Source organism: Anguilla rostrata, chromosome 11 (genome assembly GCF_018555375.3).
Source record: "Anguilla rostrata isolate EN2019 chromosome 11, ASM1855537v3, whole genome shotgun sequence".
Classification (NCBI taxonomy): Eukaryota; Metazoa; Chordata; class Actinopteri; order Anguilliformes; family Anguillidae; genus Anguilla; species Anguilla rostrata.
The window spans coordinates 284,062-305,682 of NC_057943.1; the positions used below are offsets into that span (position 1 = coordinate 284,062).

At 46.4% G+C, this 21,621-nt stretch overlaps 2 protein-coding genes across 9 annotated transcripts in view; both read left to right on the forward strand.

The window, feature by feature from the left end:
* Nucleotides 1–9,616, forward strand: part of LOC135235127 (sarcolemmal membrane-associated protein-like) — a 31,537-nt gene extending 21,921 nt beyond the window's left edge. For 3 of the 7 annotated variants that reach the window (XM_064300329.1, XM_064300334.1, XM_064300336.1), the window contains 5 exons: nucleotides 1,512–1,683; nucleotides 1,962–2,087; nucleotides 4,587–4,721; nucleotides 7,702–8,330; nucleotides 8,361–9,616. In XM_064300329.1, coding sequence (XP_064156399.1) covers nucleotides 1,512–1,683; nucleotides 1,962–2,087; nucleotides 4,587–4,721; nucleotides 7,702–7,788 — 520 coding nt within the window. In that variant the 3' untranslated portion in view covers nucleotides 7,789–8,330; nucleotides 8,361–9,616. Of the gene's footprint in view, nucleotides 1–1,511; nucleotides 1,684–1,961; nucleotides 2,088–4,586; nucleotides 4,722–6,676; nucleotides 6,764–7,701; nucleotides 8,331–8,360 lie in introns of all 7 variants that reach the window. The other 4 variants (XM_064300333.1, XM_064300335.1, XM_064300330.1 and 1 more) reach the window with 4 other exon arrangements.
* A 3,795-nt stretch (nucleotides 9,617–13,411) lies between these two features.
* abhd6b (abhydrolase domain containing 6, acylglycerol lipase b) lies at nucleotides 13,412–21,593 on the forward strand. Of its 2 annotated transcripts, none has more exons than XM_064300339.1 (9): nucleotides 13,412–13,582; nucleotides 16,450–16,580; nucleotides 18,425–18,581; nucleotides 18,788–18,901; nucleotides 19,708–19,840; nucleotides 20,121–20,278; nucleotides 20,524–20,578; nucleotides 21,013–21,113; nucleotides 21,239–21,593. In XM_064300339.1, the coding sequence occupies exons 2-9, from the start codon at nucleotides 16,462–16,464 to the stop codon at nucleotides 21,419–21,421; spliced, it is 1,020 nt and encodes a 339-aa protein (XP_064156409.1). In that variant the 5' UTR covers nucleotides 13,412–13,582; nucleotides 16,450–16,461; the 3' UTR covers nucleotides 21,422–21,593. The 2 variants fall into 2 exon arrangements, with proteins under 2 accessions (XP_064156409.1, XP_064156408.1); XM_064300338.1 differs by having other exon boundaries at nucleotides 13,413–13,582; nucleotides 16,447–16,580.
* The last annotated feature ends 28 nt before the right edge of the window (nucleotides 21,594–21,621 follow it).

A 21,621-nucleotide genomic window follows, 5' to 3' on the forward strand; every position in this document is an offset into this window, starting at 1 on the left:
CACACACACTATACACACACACACACATACACTATACACACACACACTCACACACACACACACACACACACACTATACACTACACACACACACACTATACACACACACACATACACTATACACACACATTCACACACACTATACACTACACACACATACACACACACACACTATACACTGTACACACACACAGACAGACACACACACACACACTATATACACACACACACACTATACACTATACACACACACACACTCACACACATGCCGAAACACATACACACACATACACACACACTATACACTACACACAGACACATACACACACACACACACACACTATACACTGTACACACACACAGACAGACACACACACTATACACTGTACACACACACAGACAGACAGACACACACACACTATACACACACACACACACACACACACACTATACGCTATACACACACACACACACTCACACACATGCCGAAACACATACAAACACACACACACTCACACACACACTATACACTATACACACACACACACTCACACACACGCCGAAACACATACAAACACACACAGACACACACACACACTATACACTGTACACACACACACTATACACTATACACACACACTCACACACACACGCCGAAACACATACAAACACACACAGACACACACACACGCACTCACACACTCACACACACATGCACACACGCACACACACAGACACACACACACACGCACACGCACACACACAAAAACGCACACACACACGCACACACACACTATACACACACACACACACTCACACACACACATGCAGAAACACATACAAACACACACAGACACACACACTCACACACACACTATACACACACACATACACACTCACACACACACATGCAGAAACGCATACAAACACACACAGACACGTACACACACACACACACACAGACACACATACAAACAGACACACACACACACGCACGCAGACACACGCAGACACACACATACACTCTCACACACAGACACACAAGCACGCACGCACGCATACACACACACACGCGTGCACACACACACACACTATACACTATACACACACACACTCACACACACACACGCAGAAACACATACAAACACACACACACTATACACACACATACACACTCACACACATGCACGCAGAAACACGCAGAAATACATACAAACACACAGACACACACGTACACACACACACACACACACATACAAACACACACACACCCGCAGACACACATACAAACAGACACACACACGCACGCAGACACACATACAGACACACACACACACACGTAGACACACACACAAACACACACACACACAGCACAAATATATGTACACATTCATACACACACATCTACGCATGCACACAAACATACACATAAGCATTCTTCCAGACACTCACACTGTAACACACTGCATGCTCGCTCTCTCTCTCCTGTGCTACACTCTGGCTGGGCTCCAGCTCGCGGGACCAGGCTGCCCTGCTGGGCCGTAGTGTCAATGCTCTGGAGCGCACACAGGGGGAGCTAGAGAGCAGACTGGCAGAGCAGCAGGAGCAGCGCCAGCAGGACCGGGCCCGACTGAAGGCCCAGTTAGACCAGGCAACCGCAAGAATCAAGGGCCTTCAGAGAGAGGTACAGTGTGTGTGTGTGTGTGTGTGTGTGTGTGTGTTTGTGTTCCTTGCAGTATGAGGACACTCAGGTGTGTGTGTGTGTGTGTGTGTGTTTGTGTTCCTTGCAGTATGAGGACACTCAGGTGTGTGTGTGTTCTTTGCAGTTTGAGGACACTCAGGTGTGTGTGTGTGTGTGTGTGTGTGTGTGTTCAGTGCGGTATGAGGACACTCAGGTGTGTGTGTGTGTGTTCCTTGCAGTGTGAGGACACTCAGGTGTGTGTGTGTGTGTGTTCCTTGCAGTATGAGGACACTCAGGTAGAGCTGGTTCAGGTGAAGCAGAGGTGCTCAGAGGTGGAGCAGGAGAAGCTGTCCCTGTCAGAGGAGCTGCACCAGTGCAAGGACAGCCTGAAACAACTGCAGGAGAGAGTCAGTATACCCTACCCAGTATACCCTACCTCCTTATACCCTACCCAGTATACCCTACCTCCTTATACCGTACTCACATATACTCTACTGACGTACACTACCGGCCAGAAGTTTTAGAACACCCCCATTTTTGCAGTTTTATTGAAATTTAAACAGTTCAAGTCCAGTGAATGACCTAAAAAAATGGTACAAAGGTAAGTGGTAAACTGCCAGAGGTTAAAAAGTTTAGGTTACCAAAAACGGAAAAATAATGTAAATTTCAGAGTTATAACAAAAGGCCTTTTTCAGGGAACAAGTAATGAGCTAACAACTTACTTCTACAGCAATGGAAGTAAATTAAGCCTTGAAAGTTGATTAAAATAATTCCTACAGGTGTCCCAATTTTCTTTTGATTACTTACAAACCCTCTGTCTGTATAAAATCAGTGTTGGAACAGACTGTATTACTACACCCTCTGAAGCATATTTTGGACAATATTGCACTGCAGGAAGTAGTATATTGCTATCATAATGGCAAGAAAAAGACTATTAATAAAGGAAGACAGACAGACCATTATAACCCTTAAAAGTGTAGGTCTTTCCTTTAGAGAAACTGCAAAAAAAAAAAAACGAAGGTGTCACTGAGTGCAGTTTCCTACACCATCGAAAGGCACTTGGAAACTGGAGGTAACTCTGACAGGAAGAGGTCCGGCAGACCCAAAGCCACAACAGAAACTGAAGACAAGTTTCTGAGAGTCAACAGCTTGAGTGATAGGCGGCTCACAGGACAACAGCTTCATGCACAACTTAGCAGTGGTCGAAGTAAGCAAGTCTCAGTTTCAACAAGAAGAGAAGACTTCGAGCTGCAGGTTTGACAGGTTGAGTGGCAGTACGAAAGCCATTGCTAAAAGAGGCTTGCCTGGGCCATGAAGCACCGGCAGTGGACTACTGAAGACTGGAAGGTCTTATGGACCGCTTAATCAAAATTTGAAATCGTCGGATCATCACGCAGGGTTTTTGTACACCATCAGGTAGGTGAAAGGATGGTTCCTCAGTGTGTGTCACCAACTCTCAAACATGGAGGAGGAGGCGTGATGGTCTGGGGCTCTTTTGCTGGATCCAGATTTGGTGACTTGCACAGTGACTGGTGACTGGCACCCTGAACAAAAAGGGCTACCACAGTATTTTGCAGTGCCATGCAATACCCTCTGGTCAACACCTAGTTGGTCAGGGGTTCATCCTACAGCAAGATACTGACCCAGAACATACCTCCAGGCTATGTCAGAACTATCTTAGAAGAAAAGAACAAGACAGTAGGCTTCAAATCATGAAATAGCCAGCACAGTCTCTGGACTTAAAGCCCATCAAGCTGCTTGGGTTGAACTGGACAGAAGGATGAAAGCAAAGAACGATTCCATGATTTCTTTTTTAAATCTCCAATTGTTTATTTGTTTTATGCTTTAATTTGAGAGTACATTGAGACAACTATGTAAATTTCAATAAAAACTGTAAAAATGGAGGTGTTCTAAAACTTTTGACCGGTCGTCTATACCCTACTCACATATACCCTACCCCGTTATGCCTTACTCACATGTACCCTACTCACATATACCCTACCTCCTTATGCCTTACTCACATGTACCCTACTCACTTGTACCCTACTGATTTCTGCCCTCCCTCCTTATACCCTACTCACATATACACGACTCACTTATATTCTACTCCCTTATACCCTACCCTCTTACACCCTACTCACTTATACCTACCCCCTTATTCCCTACATACGTATACCCTACCTCCTTATACTCTACTCACTTATATCTACTCCCTTATACCCTACTCACGTATGCCCTACTCACTTATACCTACCCCTTTATTCCCTACATACGTATACCCTACCTCCTTATACTCTACTCACTTATACCCTACTCACGTATACCCTACTCACTTACATCCTACCCCATTAACTTCTACATTCTTATACCCTACCCACTTTTCCTGTACACCCTCATACTCTACCCATTTATACTTTACCCTCTAGCCCTTATCTTCTACTCACTGTCCTCTTATTCACCATTATCCGACAGCCCACAAAACCAGGGGCCTTCAGAATGAGATAATGATACACCTGTGTGTATTCTTTGCTATATGACGTGTGTGCGCACGTGTGTCCTGAATTTCCCTAAGGGAACTTCCCTACGGGATCAATAAAGTTTCTATCTATCTATCTATCTATGTATGCGCCTGTATGCATGTGTATGTTTGCACACGTGTGTTTGTGTTCCTTGCAGTATGAGGACACTCAGGTGTGTGTGTGTGTTCCTTGCAGTATGAGGACACTCAGGTGTGTGTGTGTTCCTTGCAGTATGAGGACACTCAGGTGTGTGTGTGTGTGTTCCTTGCAGTATGAGGACACTCAGGTGTGTGTGTGTGTTCCTTGCAGTATGAGGACACTCAGGTGTGTGTGTGTGTGTGTGCTGTGCAGTATGAGGACACTCAGGTGTGTGTGTGTTCCTTGCAGTATGAGGACACTCAGGTGGAGCTGGTTCAGGTGAAGCAGAGGTGCTCAGAGGTGGAGCAGGAGAAGCTGTCCCTGTCAGAGGAGCTGCACCAGTGCAAGGGCAGCCTGAAACAACTGCAGGAGAGAGCCAGCCGAGTGAGTGTGCCCTTACACCCTGCTTACTTATACCCTACTCACATATACCCTACCTTCTTATAACCTACTCACATATACCCTACCTCCTTATCCCCTATTCACATATACCCTACCCCCTTATATCCTACTCACTTATACCCTACCACCTTGTACCCTACTCACTTATACCCTACCTTCTTATACCCTACTCACTTATACCCTACCTCCTTATACCCTACTCACATATACCCTACCTCCTTATACCCTACTCACATATACCCTACCTCCTTATACCCTACTCACTTATACCCTACCTCCTTATAACCTACTGACATATACCCTACTCACTTATACCCTACCTTCTTATAACCTACTCACATATACCCTACCTCCTTATCCCCTATTCACATATACCCTACCCCCTTATACCCTACTCACTTATACCCTACCTCCTTATACCCTCCTCACATATACCATAACCCCTTACACCCTGCTCACTTATACCCTACCCACTTATACCCTACCTCCTTATACCCTACTCACATATACCATAACCCCTTACACCCTGCTCACTTATACCCTACCTCCTTATACCCTACTCACTTATACCCTACCTTCTGATACCCTACTCACTTATACCCTACCTCCTTATACCCTACTCACATATACCCTAGTCACTTATACCCTACTCCTTTCTGCCCTGATCCTTTATGCCCTACCCCCTACCCTACTACGTCCTTATACCCTTCCCCCTAAACATGGTAGGAGGTAGTGTCATGGCTTGGGCATGTATGGCTTCTTCTGGATCAGGTTCATTCGTCTTTATTAATGAAAGAGGAACAGTAGGATTGTTACGAACAGGTCTAGGGTCAGACTGTAACGGGGAATAATAAGGGAAATGGGTAGGGAATGGGTAGGGAAATGTACTGCAAACCGACCAGTAACTTCAGTCCTTATCCACCTGCCCAAATCGTACTGAACGCTGGCTAGTCTTCGAAGCGTACTAGACACGGGGTGGCTTTGAACGCTGAACTTCGGACAGTTAGCCGATAGTCTGAAATCTAAAGTCAGAATGGCATACCCGCAATGGAGTGTTAAATCTCCACCCAGAGTAGCTAAATTAATAATTAAGATAAAATAACAAGGCAAAATAACAAACTTATGTCCCAATGGAAGGATTGTAGCCCAGCTGGGAACACACTGACTAACCGCAGCACTATACCGTGAGCAGAAGGCAAAACGAGAGTCGAGGTTGAGAACGAGCTTACAATCAAACACAAAATCCGATCAGCAAACAAAGCAGAGGGGCTAGGCGAGAATCAGAATCAAATACGAGAGCGAATGGTCAGAAACACAATCACGGGGCAAACAAACTAGAAGGGCTAAGGAAAGAAGAGGAGTGGAAGGGAACAGGTCAGTGGTCATACACAAGATCTAATCAGCAAACAGCGCAAGGGCATGATGGGAATCGGGATCAAACAAAAACAGGGTCAAACAAAGCAATCATTATACACAACACACCAAACACGATTTCAAAGAGCTAGTCTCCACTGGCAGGTGGCAAATGGCGGCTTTTCAAGCTGAGTAACCGGAGACAGAATTAGCCAATCAGGTGACGAACTGGAAAGACAAAACATGCAGGCAACAGAGACAAATGTGAACACACACTTATGACTGGGGTCGTAACAAGATGAATTAGGAAGTGTACAGACCGATTTTGTCTGGCTATGTACAAAGAAATTCCTCCAACCTCATCAGCTGGTGCTTCATCCTGCAGCAAGACGATGACCCCAAACACACTGCCTACGTAGCCGGGTTCTGGATTGGCTCAGTCAGTCACAGAGGCCTGAGAACTCCTGCTCCTGCATTTACTCAGTGAATGTGTCTGTGCAGGACCCCAGCTATGAGGCGGGGAGAAACCTCTGTGAAGGCCATGGAGCTCATGTGTGCTTGATTGTACTGTCCCTCCCCTGCAGCCCTCCCTGCAGCCTGTCCTGGCTATGCTGGTGGGTGTGGTCCTGGCTGTCCTGTTCTGGGGGTACAGCTCCCTGTGGTAGATGCAGGTACCCCAAATCCCTCTTGCCTGTCTGTGTCTGCTCCCCCACTAACACTCATTAACCCTAAACCCAGGGGGTGTGTCTCAACTCCATGTCTCTATTTCATATTTAAGAACTCTGGTGCATTTGGAGAACTTCAGTGAGTCAGCTGTCTGTCTTAACCGTCTGATTTTTCCCCACTATTCTGCATGTGAATGTGCCTCTTTTATTTTAAAAGTTATTATTATTACATTTGGATGTGCTTAGTACTGTCCACAGCTGCACAGTTTAATGGCTGTGTTTAATGTTGTCCACAGCAGCACAATTTAATAAGGTGACTGTGTTTAGTGTTGTCCACAGCACAGTTTAGTGACTGTGTTGTGTTGTCCACAGCAGTTTAGTGACTGTGTTTAGTGTTGTCCACAGCACGGTTTAATGACTGTGTTTAGTGATATCCATAGCAGCACAGTTTAATAAGGTGACTGTGTTTAGTGTTGTCCGCAGCAGCACAGTTTAGTGACTGAGTTTAGTGTTGTCCACAGCACAGTTTAATGACTGTGTTTAGTGATATCCATAGCAGCACAGTTTAATAAGGTGACTGTGTTTAGTGTTGTCCACAACAGCACAGTTTAATGGCTGTGTTTAGTGATATCCATAGCAGCACAATTTAATAAGGTGACGGTGTTTAGTGTTGTCCACAGCAGCACAGTTTAATGCCTGTGTTTAGTGTTGTCCACAGCACAATTTAGTGACTGTGTTTATTGTTGTCCGCAGCACAGTTTAGTAACTGTGTTTACTGTTGTCCACAGCACAGTTTAGTGACTGTGTTTAGTGTTGTCCGCAGCACAGTTTAGTGACTGTGTTTAGTGTTGTCCGCAGCACATTTTAGTGACTGTGTTTAGTGTTGTCCTCAGCAGCACAGTTTAGTGACTGAGTTTAGTGACTGTGGTGTGTCTCTGTTTCAGAGTGGCTGGCTCTCCTGGGTCTCGGCGGTTGCGCTGATGGTTGTCGGAGGTCTGCTGTACACCACCCTGCCTGAGAACTCCACCTGATCCCATGGAGCTCCGCCCCTTACCCGAAAATCTCCCCCACTGACTTAGGAGCCCTGCCCACTTTCCAGCTGCTCCACCCCTAACCCACAAACCACCCCTGCCTACTGAGGAGGCCCCGCCCACTTTCCAGCTGCTCCACCCCTAACCCGCAAACCATCCCCACCTACTGAGGAGGCCCCGCCCACTCTCCAGCAGCTCCACCCCTAACCCACAAACCACTCCACCTACTGAGGAAGCCCTGCCCACTTTCCAGAAGCTCCACCCCCTAACCCGCAAACCACCACACCTACAGAGGAGGCCCCGCCCACTTTCCAGCAGCTCCACCCCTAACCCACAAACCACCCCACCTACTGAGGAGGCCCCGCCCACTTTCCAGCAGCTCCACCCCTAACCCACAAACCACCCCACCTACTGAGGAGTCCCCGCCCATTTTCCAGCAGCTCCACCCCTAACCCACAAACCACCCCACCTACTGAGGAGGCCCCGCCCACTTTCCAGCAGCTCCACCCCTAACCCACAAACCACCCCCACCTACTGAGGAGGCCCCGCCCACTCTCCAGCAGCTGGCAGAGCCCCACCTTGTTTCCAGTCAGTATTTTAGTGCCGGCGCATAGAGAGGGAATAAACCTACAGACTTACACTATAGATAAAATATTTGATCTCCAAGTTATTATCCACTTTATTTTTTATATATGGCGGAAGCTTTAAGTGTTACTGCAGCCAAAAATGGGAGTTTTCCCCAAGAACATTGAGGCTTTTCTGTTTTCTATCTGTCACTGATACTTGGTTATTTTGTACACAACCACTTAAAGGAAAAGGGATTTTAGTTAAAGAATAATTACCAGGTATACACAGAGTATTTAAACTCATGGGGCTTATAGGTCCAAGTGCTTCCTGTGGATATTTGTAGCATCCCTGACGATGACCCCAGCCTTTGAAAGGAAATTACATTACACACACACACATACACATACATGAATGCGCACACACACACACACACATACACATACATGAATGCGCACACACACACATGCACACAAATGGTTGTGTAGAAATGCTGAAAGCTCATGTTTGTTGTAGTTGCACGAGACCAGCAAGGACTAAGTACTCCACCATTAGAAGGGCAATTACATTTTAACGTATCCACTTATGTCAGTTTTCATGTTATTGTGATACTGATCATTCACATTGGTCATTCCTGTATATCTGTATTAAATCAATTTCTAGGAGAACATCATCTGCTCATCTAAGAAGATAATTACTGCTGCAAAGCTATAGAACATACAGAACAGATTTTCAAAGGATCCGTCTACTTGAAAGCCTTCATTTTGTTCATTTATATGGTAAATAAATATAAACATTCACTGGTCTGCAGATTGATTATCCTTTCAGACCAGGCAAATATTTTGAAATGTAGGAATAACGTTCAAACGTAGTTTTGTGCAAATGTGCTTCAGAAGCTGGTTTTGAGGGCTAAGTAGATGAGTAATTGCAGATAGTTAGGGTTAGGGGTAGAGTTCGGGTTAGGGTTAGGGTTCGGGATAGGCTTAGGCTTAGGGTTAGGGTTAGCGCTGATTGAGTCGTATGAAGCAGTGGCAGGCACCGTACCTGCACCTACAGGAGTCGTGTCCACGCATCCTTCTGGAACAGTAACCTTCTGCATTGTGCTTTTGTAAGTGAATGGGTTTTATAACCAGTGGAATGCTGTAATGGTTTGTGGATGGAGAGCAAACGGTCTGTCCTCTGTTTGTGGTTTTTATGCTTTATTTGGAGGAGAGGAGAACAGATTATCTGCTCTACTTTTCAAATAAAAAAGTTAATTCACAAACTTCCAGCATTTGTCATCTTACAAAACTGATTGGCTTCACGGGGGGGGGGGGGGTGCTTGTATGTGCCCTAACAGTCGGCAGCCCTGTCACAAGGAGGGCAGATTTAAACTATTTTCAGTTCTTGCCCACATGACTGCTGGGACTTGTGTGTGTGCGTGCCTGTGTCTGTGTGTGTGTGCGCTTGTGTGTGTGTGTGCGCGTGTTTGTGTATGTGTGTGCGTGTGTGTGTACGCATGTGTGTGTGTGTGCGTTTGTGTGTGTGCGTGCATGCATGTGTGTGGGTGTGTGTATAAGATTGTGATGTAGAGGACTTGTCTTATGGAAAATGGATTTGCGCATTGCGTTAAACTGGATCAGTAATTATTTGAATTAGCCAGTGCCCCTGAACGCAGGCTGTTTAGACTCATCCGGGGCCCAATCCATGCAAGGGCGGGGCCCAAAATTACTGTGTCTGGAAAATAAGTAGCTCGGACATCAGTTTGCTTTGCCACTTTTAAAGCAAACTGAAACGGGACACAGGGGCACCTCCTGCTCTTTAGAGACTGCAGCATCCTGTGGATGAGAAAAGCCAGAGACATCTGAGTGGGACACTTCCTGTGGGACACTTTCTCCATAAGCCATTAGTACTCTATGATATCAGCTGACACTGCTGTAAACGAAAGGCTCAACTACAAATGTGGCCACCCTGGTCCCTGTCTTCATTCTGGTGGATCTTTTTATAGAGAGTTTGCACTGACGTCACTTTCCCACCGGAATACGCCCCCTCAGTCGGGACTGAGTGGCAAAATATGCTGCCACATGGCTGCCTTTAGTAGAGGAAACTGCAAAACCGGGAGTAGAACAAACGATCATCTGCTTAAATTAAAGGCAGTTGGACTCGACAGTGATCCTTACAACTTACCAAAGAACCAGTGGTCCATGGACATTCAACAAGAAATCGGAGCTATCTTTTTACAGACTGCTGAAAGCTACAGAAAAGACTAAAAACCCAAAAATCCAACATACCTGACACAAAATGACAACCGCAAATCCACGTTTCTGTGCCTGAATTCCAGCTGTTTCTGCGAATTGCAGCGATCCATTTGCTTCTCTTTTCTTTAGCTTTCCGCAGTCTGTAAAAAGATAGCTCCGATTTCTTGTTGAATCTATTTGTACAGTCAATCGCACAACAGCTCTTTCCCATTTTAGATGTGTTTTTTGTGTTTTCGCGGCATTCAAGCTGAACGCTAACGCTGCCACTCAGTAGTCTTTCTGCCACTCAGTGGGTGTAACCCAGAGACTGTAAAAAATATGGACAAAGCTACTGTGACGTCACCCATTTACTCTCCGTGGGTCTCTAAAAAACGTTTTGAAGCTCAATGGCGGGCGCGGCCATGTTGTCGATTTGGAGCCAAAACCATAGAGTTAAGCGGTCTTGTGATTTTTACAATGTGATTGACAGCCCGGTGCGGAAAAGCCCATCAACCCGAACGAACGATTGCAGAACGAACTTGAGGCTAGCTGACTGTCTGCCGTTATGTTTTAAAATATATTATCAAATGTTTACGGAGTTTAATTTCCATCCGTGACTGTACTGTGTCATGTAATCATGTTATATGTATGACAATAATACAATTATGTTCAGTTATCTTCAATTTATGTTTCTCAGCAACACAAATATGCTTAGCTAGCATATCAGCTTGCCAGTGAGCTAGGTAGGCTATCCGTGGTTAGCTCACACATTAGCAATATGAACCACAGGGGAAGAACATCGACTAACTGATCTGCAGGTGTGTAAATATGACAACGCACTTTGTACAGCAAGTTTTCCACCTGGTGCATGGAGACAAAAATAATGTACATTGAATTTCTAATTATTATTAGGCTATTTTTTTTTTTTCTTGTAAATCATCAAAACCAATGGAGAAAAGCCAATATACGCAAGGAGCCCCCAGGACCGATTCTGAGAACCACTGTCTTAAAATACTCTTGTCGGTCTCTTAAATGCTAAAAACATGTTCCTTTCTAAATGCCAGTCTTACAAAGTCTCACAAAAAAGTTAATTTTGTTAAATTCTGTGTGTGTGATTTCATCGTGTGTTGTATGTTATTCAGCAAATAAACCTTAAGACTCTTCATTCGCTTCGTGAAACTGAAAATTTTGCAGTGTTTATCCCAAAATCGGGATTATAGTAGCTTTGTCACATGCGTTAAGCATGGCCCAGGTAGACATTTACGGAATGTACACGACTGACAAGCCGCCAAACATGTTTGACAGATATATTTGCCGGTTAGGGTTAGCTAGTCAAATGGCTTGGTAGCCGAAGTTGCGAACTGTTTTAGCATAGGCTACTGGACTACCAAATATAGCAAGCTGATTACGCTTTCTGCCAACGAATTATTTGGTTAAGTAGGCTAAAGGAAATAGTAAAAATGACTCGGCTACCGAAAAACTTCAGAGCAGGATTATTTTATGGTCGTCTAGTGCAGCTGTAAATAGCACACGCCACAATGAAATCACTACGAACTGGGATGCCTGCATTTTCTGACTTCGCACAGGTGTAGCTACCGTGGTCGGAGCTGCAATGTCAAGGCCAAGAGGCGCCACCTCCCACTCCAGTGACCATAGACTGTAGCCCCTACTGTTGGTAGTCCTCCGCAGTAATCAGGAAGTGACGTAAACTGTACCTCATTGGTCCACAACAAATATTATAACAGTGCCCAAATGACACAATAAATCATGTAATCAACCCATGGACAGTCATAAGACGAATAAAATACACATATTGTGACTATTTGTTCTCATGAGAAAAAATTATTGACTTTGTATTTTGACTGTATTTGTACCGTAGACTTACATGGAAACCGGATATAAAACACCTATACTGGAGCCAACCGTAGTAGCGCTAGTGAGCAATCAGGAACAACAAGACCAGGAAATGAGCTTCAAAAACGAAGTCTGGTTTTGGCCGCTTGGTGTAACCGCAATGACTTCCACTTACTGTGACGTCATGTGCATACCCTCTATAGCTTTCAAGCTATATATCTATGGTTGTCCCCTAGTGGTGCAATAGGCTACTTACTGTGGGAGCAAGTAAGTCACACCTGCTCAATCTGCATCTTTTCTCCATATATACACACTCATCTGCTCTATTACTTGAAAAGAGAAACAAAAAGGTTTTTATTCTCATAGGCACATCCTCTGACAGGGTCTCTAAATCATTGTAAGAGCTGTGTTGGCAAAATGTGAAGTTTCCCAGTGATGGCCTGTGGAGAACTCACTTTAAGGGCACAGGACCCCACATTCTGCACCTCCTGCTGAGACAGACATGTTTAATGTGTCACCCGAAACACAGAGAACTGCGATGGTTGTGCACAGGAAAACTACAGAAGCACCAGAAACAAATTCTGTACAATTCAAATGGGCCCACAGTGGTGGAGTTCCCACACCTGCACTACCAGGGACAGTGTGCTGTCCGGGTCTCGCGTGTTTAAATCTGAAGAAAGAACACCAAGAAAGAACAGCAAGAAAAAAGGCAAGTTACTCAGATTCGAAGCACTGTCTGGAAGTCATCCATTTGAACTTGCTAAATCTAGGCATGCCATTAGAAGTACTGATAGCAAAAATTAGGCCAAATTACAAGAAACAATATTGGCTCACACAAATTCAACAAGTAAATATAATACTGCAATTTCAGCACTGTTCAGTCTAATTGGTGAGTACTGGATCGATTAAGGACTATTGATTCCAAGCGCAATACAGTCGGCATAAACAATCGCTACCTTTCCCTTTAAATGCTTTGACACACTTTCAACAGTCACAGCATTTAAAGGGGTCGCCTCAACCCGGGGGTTCGAATGTGAACAATGAAATGAAACAGTGAAAATGCGTTCGCTAGAAATCCGAGCGCTTTAGAAATAGTTTAACTGCATCTGAGCGAGTATCGCGGAAGAGCCTCAGACCAGCGGTCTGAGGAGGCCGGACAGGTACTGTTATTTTTACTCTTACTTCGACAGTTCCTGGCTCGATATTTCACTTTCGCAGAATGCTGACCTATTTTTTCAAAAAGGGGAAATTATTCAGATAAAGCAAGGGAGAAGGCTGTTCAACCGTAACGTCTTACAAGTTATGCTGACATATTTGTTTATGTGTCGTTTTATTGTCATCGAGATATTTTGCAAAATAAGGGAGACTATCTAATACTGTAAATGATTGATCCGGGGCATTAGCCATGAACCGCTGATAATAGAATATACACTTGTGTTTTTTCTGTTTTCATTTCTGTAACATTTAAAAAACCGAACGGATTAGGTCGAGAATTCTTGTTTCTGCACGCAGTCATAAATCGAGTCAATCGCATATGAAATATTTCTTGAGAGAAATAAATATAATTATAAAAATCAACCCGTGTATTAAAGGAACGTCTCTTTCCGCCGCCGTTTGCATTAACCACGCATTTTGTATTTATTTTTCAAATGAAAATATCTTTAGGGTATTGTACATCTAACACTGAATAGGCTAGCCCGCTGCAGTTAAAGTGCAATTCCATAGATCTAGTGTCAGCCTATTTTTATATAGTCAATGGTGTCAACGCCGCGGTTTTCTCTCTATAACCTAAAACATGAATGTTTGAAATGGGGAAACTAAGGAAAGTTTTTTGTTTTTCCTTTTGCTCCCGACTGGATGTGAGTGTTTCTGACTTGCTGTTGAGCAAGACGCACTTGCTGCTGCATACAGTTCACTGTGCAGTGCTCACAGGGATAAAGTTAATCCTGGTTCAAACATCAAGTCCCCTGTATCCTACCGGTAGGCTACACGCCAAAAGTCTATGTACACCAAAAAGTAAATAAACATCTGGCAAACAACTAAAAAAGGCAGTAAATATAACTTAAGAATAAGGCAATTGTTTTTTAAATGTCAAACGAATTTAGAGCAATGTGCAGTTCATATAATGGGAATAGTTCATTCTATTAAAATAGTTTATTCTATTATCTAGTTGTAAGTTTGCTTGGTTGAGCTCTGTTCGTATACAGCAGAAGACTAGCTCACTGCGTTTTAATTCCTGTAGAAATTCAGTAGAATCCGGAACTCGAACGTTCTGGCTGTCGTGCTGCAGCGCAGCAGTGTTTGCCAAACGGCCTTTGTCCCGAAGGTCGATTGTCTACTCAATCTGTTTTTGGAAAGCCGCTCTAGTTAGGAGCTGTTGGAAATGCAGGCGTGTTGATTGTGAACGCATTTTTCATGATGCATGGTCATAAATAATCTGTCAGGCATCGCTGCCCCTAAATATCAGACCATCATAGATGAGAGGGACGTTTGTAAAAACCTAAATTTTCTCTGAAAACACGCTTGTATGCTCATGCGCAGGACCACTGAGATCAGGCTGTACCCTCCCCCACCCTGTGGCCTATTGAATAACTGAAGGGCACAGAGAGAGAGAAACGTTCCTGCTCTGCTCTGGGTGTCCCCATCACTGTCCTGTCTGTCTCTGCTCTGCTCTGGGTGTTTCTGTCACCGTCCTGTCTGTCCCTGCTCTGGGTGTCTCCATCACTGTCCTGTCTGTCTCTGCTCTGCTGTGGGTGTCTCCATTACTCTCCTGTCTGTCTCTGCTCTGCTCTGGGTGTCTCCATCACTGTCCTGTCTGTCTCTGCTCTGCTCTGGGTGTTTCTGTCACCGTCCTGTCTGTCCCTGCTCTGGGTGTCTCCATCACTGTCCTGTCTGTCTCTGCTCTGCTCTGGGTGTCTCCATTACTGTCCTGTCTGTCTCTGCTCTGCTCTGGGTGTCTCCATCACTGTCCTGTCTGTCTCTGCTCTGCTCTGGGTGTCTCCATCACTGTCCTGTCTGTCTCTGCTCTGCTCTGGGTGTCTCCATTACTCTCCTGTCTGTCTCTGCTCTGCTCTGGGTGTCTCCATTACTCTCCTGTCTGTCTCTGCTCTGCTCTGGGTGTCTCTGTCACCGTCCTGTCTGTCCCTGCTGTGGGTGTCTCCATCACTCTCCTGTCTCTGGGGCATGTGGCTGTGCTTGTGTTCAAAGGCTTGATGATTCTGTGCAGGTGAATCAAACCTGTGACTATTTCTGTCTCTACAGTAAGCCAAATAAGGGGGACAGTTTGTAGGGAATGGGCTTCAGTGTGTCAGTGCTGTCTCAGTCTGTCAGTGCACTCCCAGTGTGTCTGTTCTTTCTGAGTGTGTCAGTGTGTCTGTTCTTTCCCAGTGTGTCAGTGCTGTCTCAGTGTATCAGTGTGTCTGTTATTTCTCAGTGTGTCAGTGCTGTCAGTGTGTCTTCTTTCTCAGTGTGTCAGTGCTGTCTCAGTGTGTCAGTGTGTCTTTTCTTTCTCAGTGTGTCAGTGCTGTCTCAGTGTATCAGTGTGTCTGTTCTTTCTCAGTGTCAGTGCTATCTCGGAGTATCAGTGTGTCTGTTCTTTCTGAGTGTGTCAGTATGTCTGTTATTTCTCAGTGTGTCAGTGCTGTCAGTGTGTCTTTTCTTTCTCAGTGTGTCAGTGCTGTCTCAGTGTGTCAGTGTGTCTTTTCTTTCTCAGTGTGTCAGTGCTGTCTCAGTGTATAAGTGTGTCTGTTCTTTCTCAGTGTGTCAGTGCTGTCTCAGTGTATCAGTGTGTCTGTTTCACAGTGTGTCAGTGCTGTCTCAGTGAGTCAATGTGTCTGTTCTGTCTCAGTGTGTCTGTTCTGTCTCAGTGTGTCAGTGCTGTCTCAGTGTATCAGTGTGTCTGTTTCACAGTGTGTCAGTGCTGTCTCAGTGAGTCAGTGTGTCTGTTCTGTCTCAGTGTGTCAGTGCTGTCTCAGTGTATCAGTGTGTCAGTGCTGTCTCAGTGAGTCAGTGTTGTCTTGTGTAGCAGGTGACGTTGGTGATGGACATGGACTTGCTCAACCTGCTCCTGGTTGCAGGGGGGACACTGGCCCTCCCCATTCTAGCCTTTGCGGCCTCCTTCTTCTTCTGGCCCTCTGCCCTCATTAAGGTCTACTACTGGTAAGGTTAAAGGTCAGAGGTCACCTTACCCATCCCAGCAGGAAGCAAAGATGCAGGGACAGTACGGGATCAGCCAGACTGCAGTGCTGCTGGGAGCTCAGCACTACCACACCTGATTCAGCCAATCAGCACAGACCTGACCGGCTGGATCCGCTGTGTTATGGGTGCACTGAAACCGTAATGAACCTGTGCTTAAAGCTCACTGAGCCTGTGAACAGGACTGTGCTGACTATTCACTGTGCCCACACTGAGCTTGTGAACAGGACTGTGCAGACTATTCGCTGTGCCCACACTGAGCCTGTGAACAGGACTGTGCTGACTATTCACTGTGCCCACACTGAGCTTGTGAACAGGACTGTGTCCACACTGAGCCTGTGAACAGGACTGCACAGACTATTCACTGTGCCCACACTGAGCCTGTGAACAGGACTGTGCTGACTATTCACTGTGCCCACACTGAGCCTGTGAACAGGACTGTGCAGTCTATTCACTGTGCCCACACTGAGCTTGTGAACAGGACTGTGTCTACACTGAGCCTGTGAACAGGACTGTGCTGACTATTCACTGAGCCCACACTGAGCCTGTGAAAAGGACTGTGGCCACACTGAGCCTGTGAACAGGACTGTGCTGACTATTCACTGTGCCCACACTGAGCCTGTGAACAGGACTGTGCTGACTATTCACTGTGCCCACACTGAGCCTGTGAACAGGACTGTGCTGACTATTCACTGTGCCCACACTGAGCCTGTGAACAGGACTGTGCAGACTATTCACTGTGCCCACACTGAGCTTGTGAACAGGACTGTGTCTACACTGAGCCTGTGAACAGGACTGTGCTGACTATTCACTGAGCCCACACTGAGCCTGTGAAAAGGACTGTGACCACACTGAGCCTGTGAACAGGACTGTGCTGACTATTCACTGTGCCCACACTGAGCTTGTGAACAGGACTGTGTCTACACTGAGCCTGTGAACAGGACTGTGCTGACTATTCACTGAGCCCACACTGAGCCTGTGAAAAGGACTGTGACCACACTGAGCCTGTGAACAGGACTGTGCTGACTATTCACTGTGCCCACACTGAGCCTGTGAACAGGACTGTGCTGACTATTCACTGTGCCCACACTGAGCCTGTGAACAGGACTGTGCTGACTATTCACTGTGCCCACACTGAGCCTGTGAACAGGACTGTGCTGACTATTCACTGTGCCCACACTGAGCCTGTGAACAGGACTGTGCTGACTATTCACTGTGCCCACACTGAGCCTGTGAACAGGACTGTGCTGACTATTCACTGTGCCCACACTGAGCCTGTGAACAGGACTGTGCACAGACTATTGTATCACTGTGCAGGGGTTTGAACAGGATTCACAGCATCATACATACTTTATAAACATGTCAAGCAGTTGTGAATAATGTTTTATTAAAGCTTTGGTATACATTAGGTTGCAGCCACTTTACAACTTGACTTTGATTCCAAAAGTAAATTTATGTGGTTATATTCCTGTTTGAATTTAGTTTTTGTATCTGTAGGTGGTTTTGACCTGGTTCTGTTAGGTCATGGGATGGAAATATTCTAGTTGAACATGAATAATGAAGAAAAGGCTGTCTTGTCTTGAAACATACCATCCTTTGCGCATATAATAAGAACCATGTATCCATTTAAAAAAAAAAGATTTTGTTTTGTTTTTGTATTTTGTTGCATTCATATGTGTATGTAAATACTCATGTGAATGTGCAATGCAGTATGTATATACACATGTGTGTGCAATGCTGTATGTATATACTGTGATTACATGTGTTTGTGTGGTTTGTGCAATAACGCCCCCTGCTGTTATACTGAGGTACTGGAGGCGGACGCTGGGGATGCAAGTGCGGTATGCTGACTGCGGGGGTTACCGCTTCTGTTACTCCGTCCGGGGCAAGCCGGGGACACGCCCCTCCGTCCTCCTGCTGCACGGATTCTCCGCCCACAAGGACTTGTGGCTGTCTGTGGTCAAGGTATGATCAGTCCATCACAGACCTGGGAACAGACCCGATCTGTTGATGAATGATTTGATGTAGTGTAGAGGGCGCAGGGGAGTTTATGGTGTGTTTGACTGTAGCTCTGTTGTACCTGCCGGGCTGTAGCATGCTTCCTTTGCAGTGGAATTCTGACACTGTGGTGCAATGTGTTGATTAGTCATGTCTGTGTGCCTCCTGTGCAGTTCCTCCCAAAACACCTGCACCTGCTGTGTGTGGACATGCCCGGGCACGGGGGCACGACCCGCACCTGCACCGATGACTACTCTATCCAGGGCCAGGTGCGCAGGCTACACCAGGTGGGTGTGGAGGAGCCAGGCAGGCTGCCCCATCTGCCAGACTACATCACCATCTGAATGCTACCCCTCCCCCAATCTGCTCTGGTTCTGAATGCAGGCTGTATTGTCACTTTGCTGTGGTTCTAAATGTAGGCTGTTCTGTGGTTCTAAATGCAGGCTGTGCTGTGGTTCTAAATGCAGGCTGTGCTTTCACTGTTCTGTGGTTCTAAATGCAGGCTGTGCTTTCACTGTTATGTGGTTCTAAATGCAGGCTGTGCTGTGGTTCTAAATGCAGGCTGCTCTGTGGTTCTAAATGCAGGCTGTGCTGTGGTTCTAAATGCAGGCTGTTCTGTGGTTCTAAATGCAGGCTGTGCTGTCACTGTGCTATGGTTCTAAATGCAGGCTGCTCTGTGGTTCTAAATGCAGGCTGTGTTGTCACTGTTCTGTGGTTCTAAATGTAGGCTGCTTTGTGGTTCTAAATGCAGGCTGTGCTGTGGTTCAAATGCAGGCTGTGCTGTGGTTCTAAAGGCAGGCTGCTCTGTGGTTCTAAATGCAGGCTGTGCTGTGGTTCTAAATGCAGGCTGTGCTTTCACTGTTCTGTGGTTCTAAATGCAGGCTGTGCTGTGGGTCTAAATGCAGGCTGCTCTGTGGTTCTAAATGCAGGCTGTTCTGTGGTTCTAAATGCAGGCTGCTCTGTGGTTCTAAATGCAGGCTGTGCTGTCACTGTGCTGTGGTTCTAAATGCAGGCTGCTCTGTGGTTCTAAATGCAGGCTGTGTTGTCACTGTTTTGTGGTTCTAAATGCAGGCTGCTCTGTGTTTGTTCCCAGTTTGTTGAGAGCATTCGCTTGAATAAGAAGCCTTTCCACCTGGTGGGCAGCTCCATGGGGGGTAGTGTGGCAGGGGTGTACGCTGCCTGTTACCCCACCCACATCTTCGGCCTCACACTCATCTGCCCTGCAGGTGTGTCTGTGTGTGTGTATGTCTGTATCTATGTGTGTGTGTCTGAGTGTGTGTCCGTGTGTTGGTGTGAGTGAGTGAGTGAGTGAGTGTGTAGTGTAGTGGTGAGTGAGTGGTGGTGAGTGAGTGAGTGAGTGAGTGAGTGAGTGAGTGAGTGAGTGAGTGAGTGAGTGGTGAGTGTGTGGTGAGTGATGTGAGTGAGTGAGTGAGTGAGTGAGTGAGTGAGTGAGTGAGTGCTCGCTCGCTCGCTCTCAGATCACTGGCTGTACCTGTGACCCCCCAGGGCTGAGGTGTCCTGCTGAAAGCAGGTTTGTGAAGCAGCTGCAGGCTCTGCAGAGGGCGGGGGTGTCCCAGGGCATCCCCCTCATCCCCAGCACTCCACAAGAGATGGACGACATGCTCCAGCTCTGCTCCTACGTCCGCTTCAAGATCCCTCAGCAGGTCAGTCTGGGGTGGGGTTCCAGCCACGCCTCCCCTTGCCCCCCCTTCCATCCCATTGCTTGTCACCACCAAAGGGTGGAGTTGGTCTGTGTGGCTGTCATAACCAATAAGGGCACCATTTTTATGAGCAGGTGTAGTAGGAAATGAAGTCGCAGTTCTTTTCTGCAGCTGGATAAACAAATGAGTGCAAAGTTTAGTTGTTTCTGCAGTTGATTTGTTTTCTTTGTGCTTGTTGTCGCTGTCAGATTCTCCAGGGCCTGGTGGATGCGCGGCTTCCACACAATGACTTCTACAGGGAAGGTGGGTCTGCTCTGCCTGGCATGGGCTAACTGTTCAGTTTCAACAGCTTGGGCAGATTTTTCTTAAACAAACTGTAAAGTTTGACAAAGGCGCTTTCTGATTTATAAAACGGACACACAGGACTGTTACAGAATGTTCCGGCTGGGATTTCTGTTGGACTCCTGATACACAGTAGTTTAAGTCACTCCAGGTCTTGCCAGGAGCAGGTCTTTAACTTGCCTGGTGGTGGTATACTACCCTGCCTGGGGTTAGACATGGACTGGCTCAAACCGCAGTGGCTTTCCTCCCTGTGCAGAGTCAAAGCAGAAAGTCATAAAATGAGCTGCACCTACTTTCAGCGACTGAGGGGTGCAGCAATCAAACTGCAGATCTTTCCCTGCTTTCCACATTCTGTCTCTCTCTCTTTCTCTCTCTCCCTCCCTCTGTCCCTCTAGTTTTTATGAAGATTGTTGGGGAGGACTCCAGACACTGCCTGCATGATCACATGCACCAGATCACTGCACCACTGCAGGTCATCTGGGGAAAGCAGGATCAGGTAGGACTGGTTGTGTCCAAATCAGCCTCCTAACTACTGTGTCCTCAAAGTGTGTTCTGTCTACTAAGCTGTCGGGGGAAGGGGCGGTCCAGGAGCATGCTCACAGGCCTCTCTATTGCCCTCAGGTGATGGATGTGTCGGGCGCGGCTGTGCTGGTGGAGGCAGTCCCAGGCTGCCAGGTGGAGTTGCTGGAGAACTGCGGCCACTCTGTGGTGATGGAGAGACCGCGCAAAACCGCCAAACTCATCATGGACTTCATCTGTGCGCAGCAGGGCATCGACAGCACCAGCAGCAAGAAGCTGTCCTGAGAGCAGTGGAGGGGGGTCTGGGGCAGGGGCTCAAATGTGCTGCACATTCCCTTAGTTTGTGAATAACGATTCTGTTTCTGATTCTGTTCATCTGGTCTCTCAGGGAGTTGTTTCTCTTTAGGATGACATGAACAATAAAAGCCCTACACTATGGCTATGTAGCTTTCAGACACCAGTGTGGTCATCTGCCTATTCATTAC

Coding starts and splice junctions, on each gene's coding strand:
- abhd6b (XM_064300339.1), top strand. CDS start 16,462: ATGGACATGGACTTGCTCAACCTGCTCCTGGTTGCAGGGGGGACACTG. Junction 18,582..18,787: donor TGTGGCTGTCTGTGGTCAAG/GTATGATCAGTC, acceptor CCTCCTGTGCAG/TTCCTCCCAAAACACCTGCA. Junction 20,279..20,523: donor GCTTCAAGATCCCTCAGCAG/GTCAGTCTGGGG, acceptor TGTCGCTGTCAG/ATTCTCCAGGGCCTGGTGGA.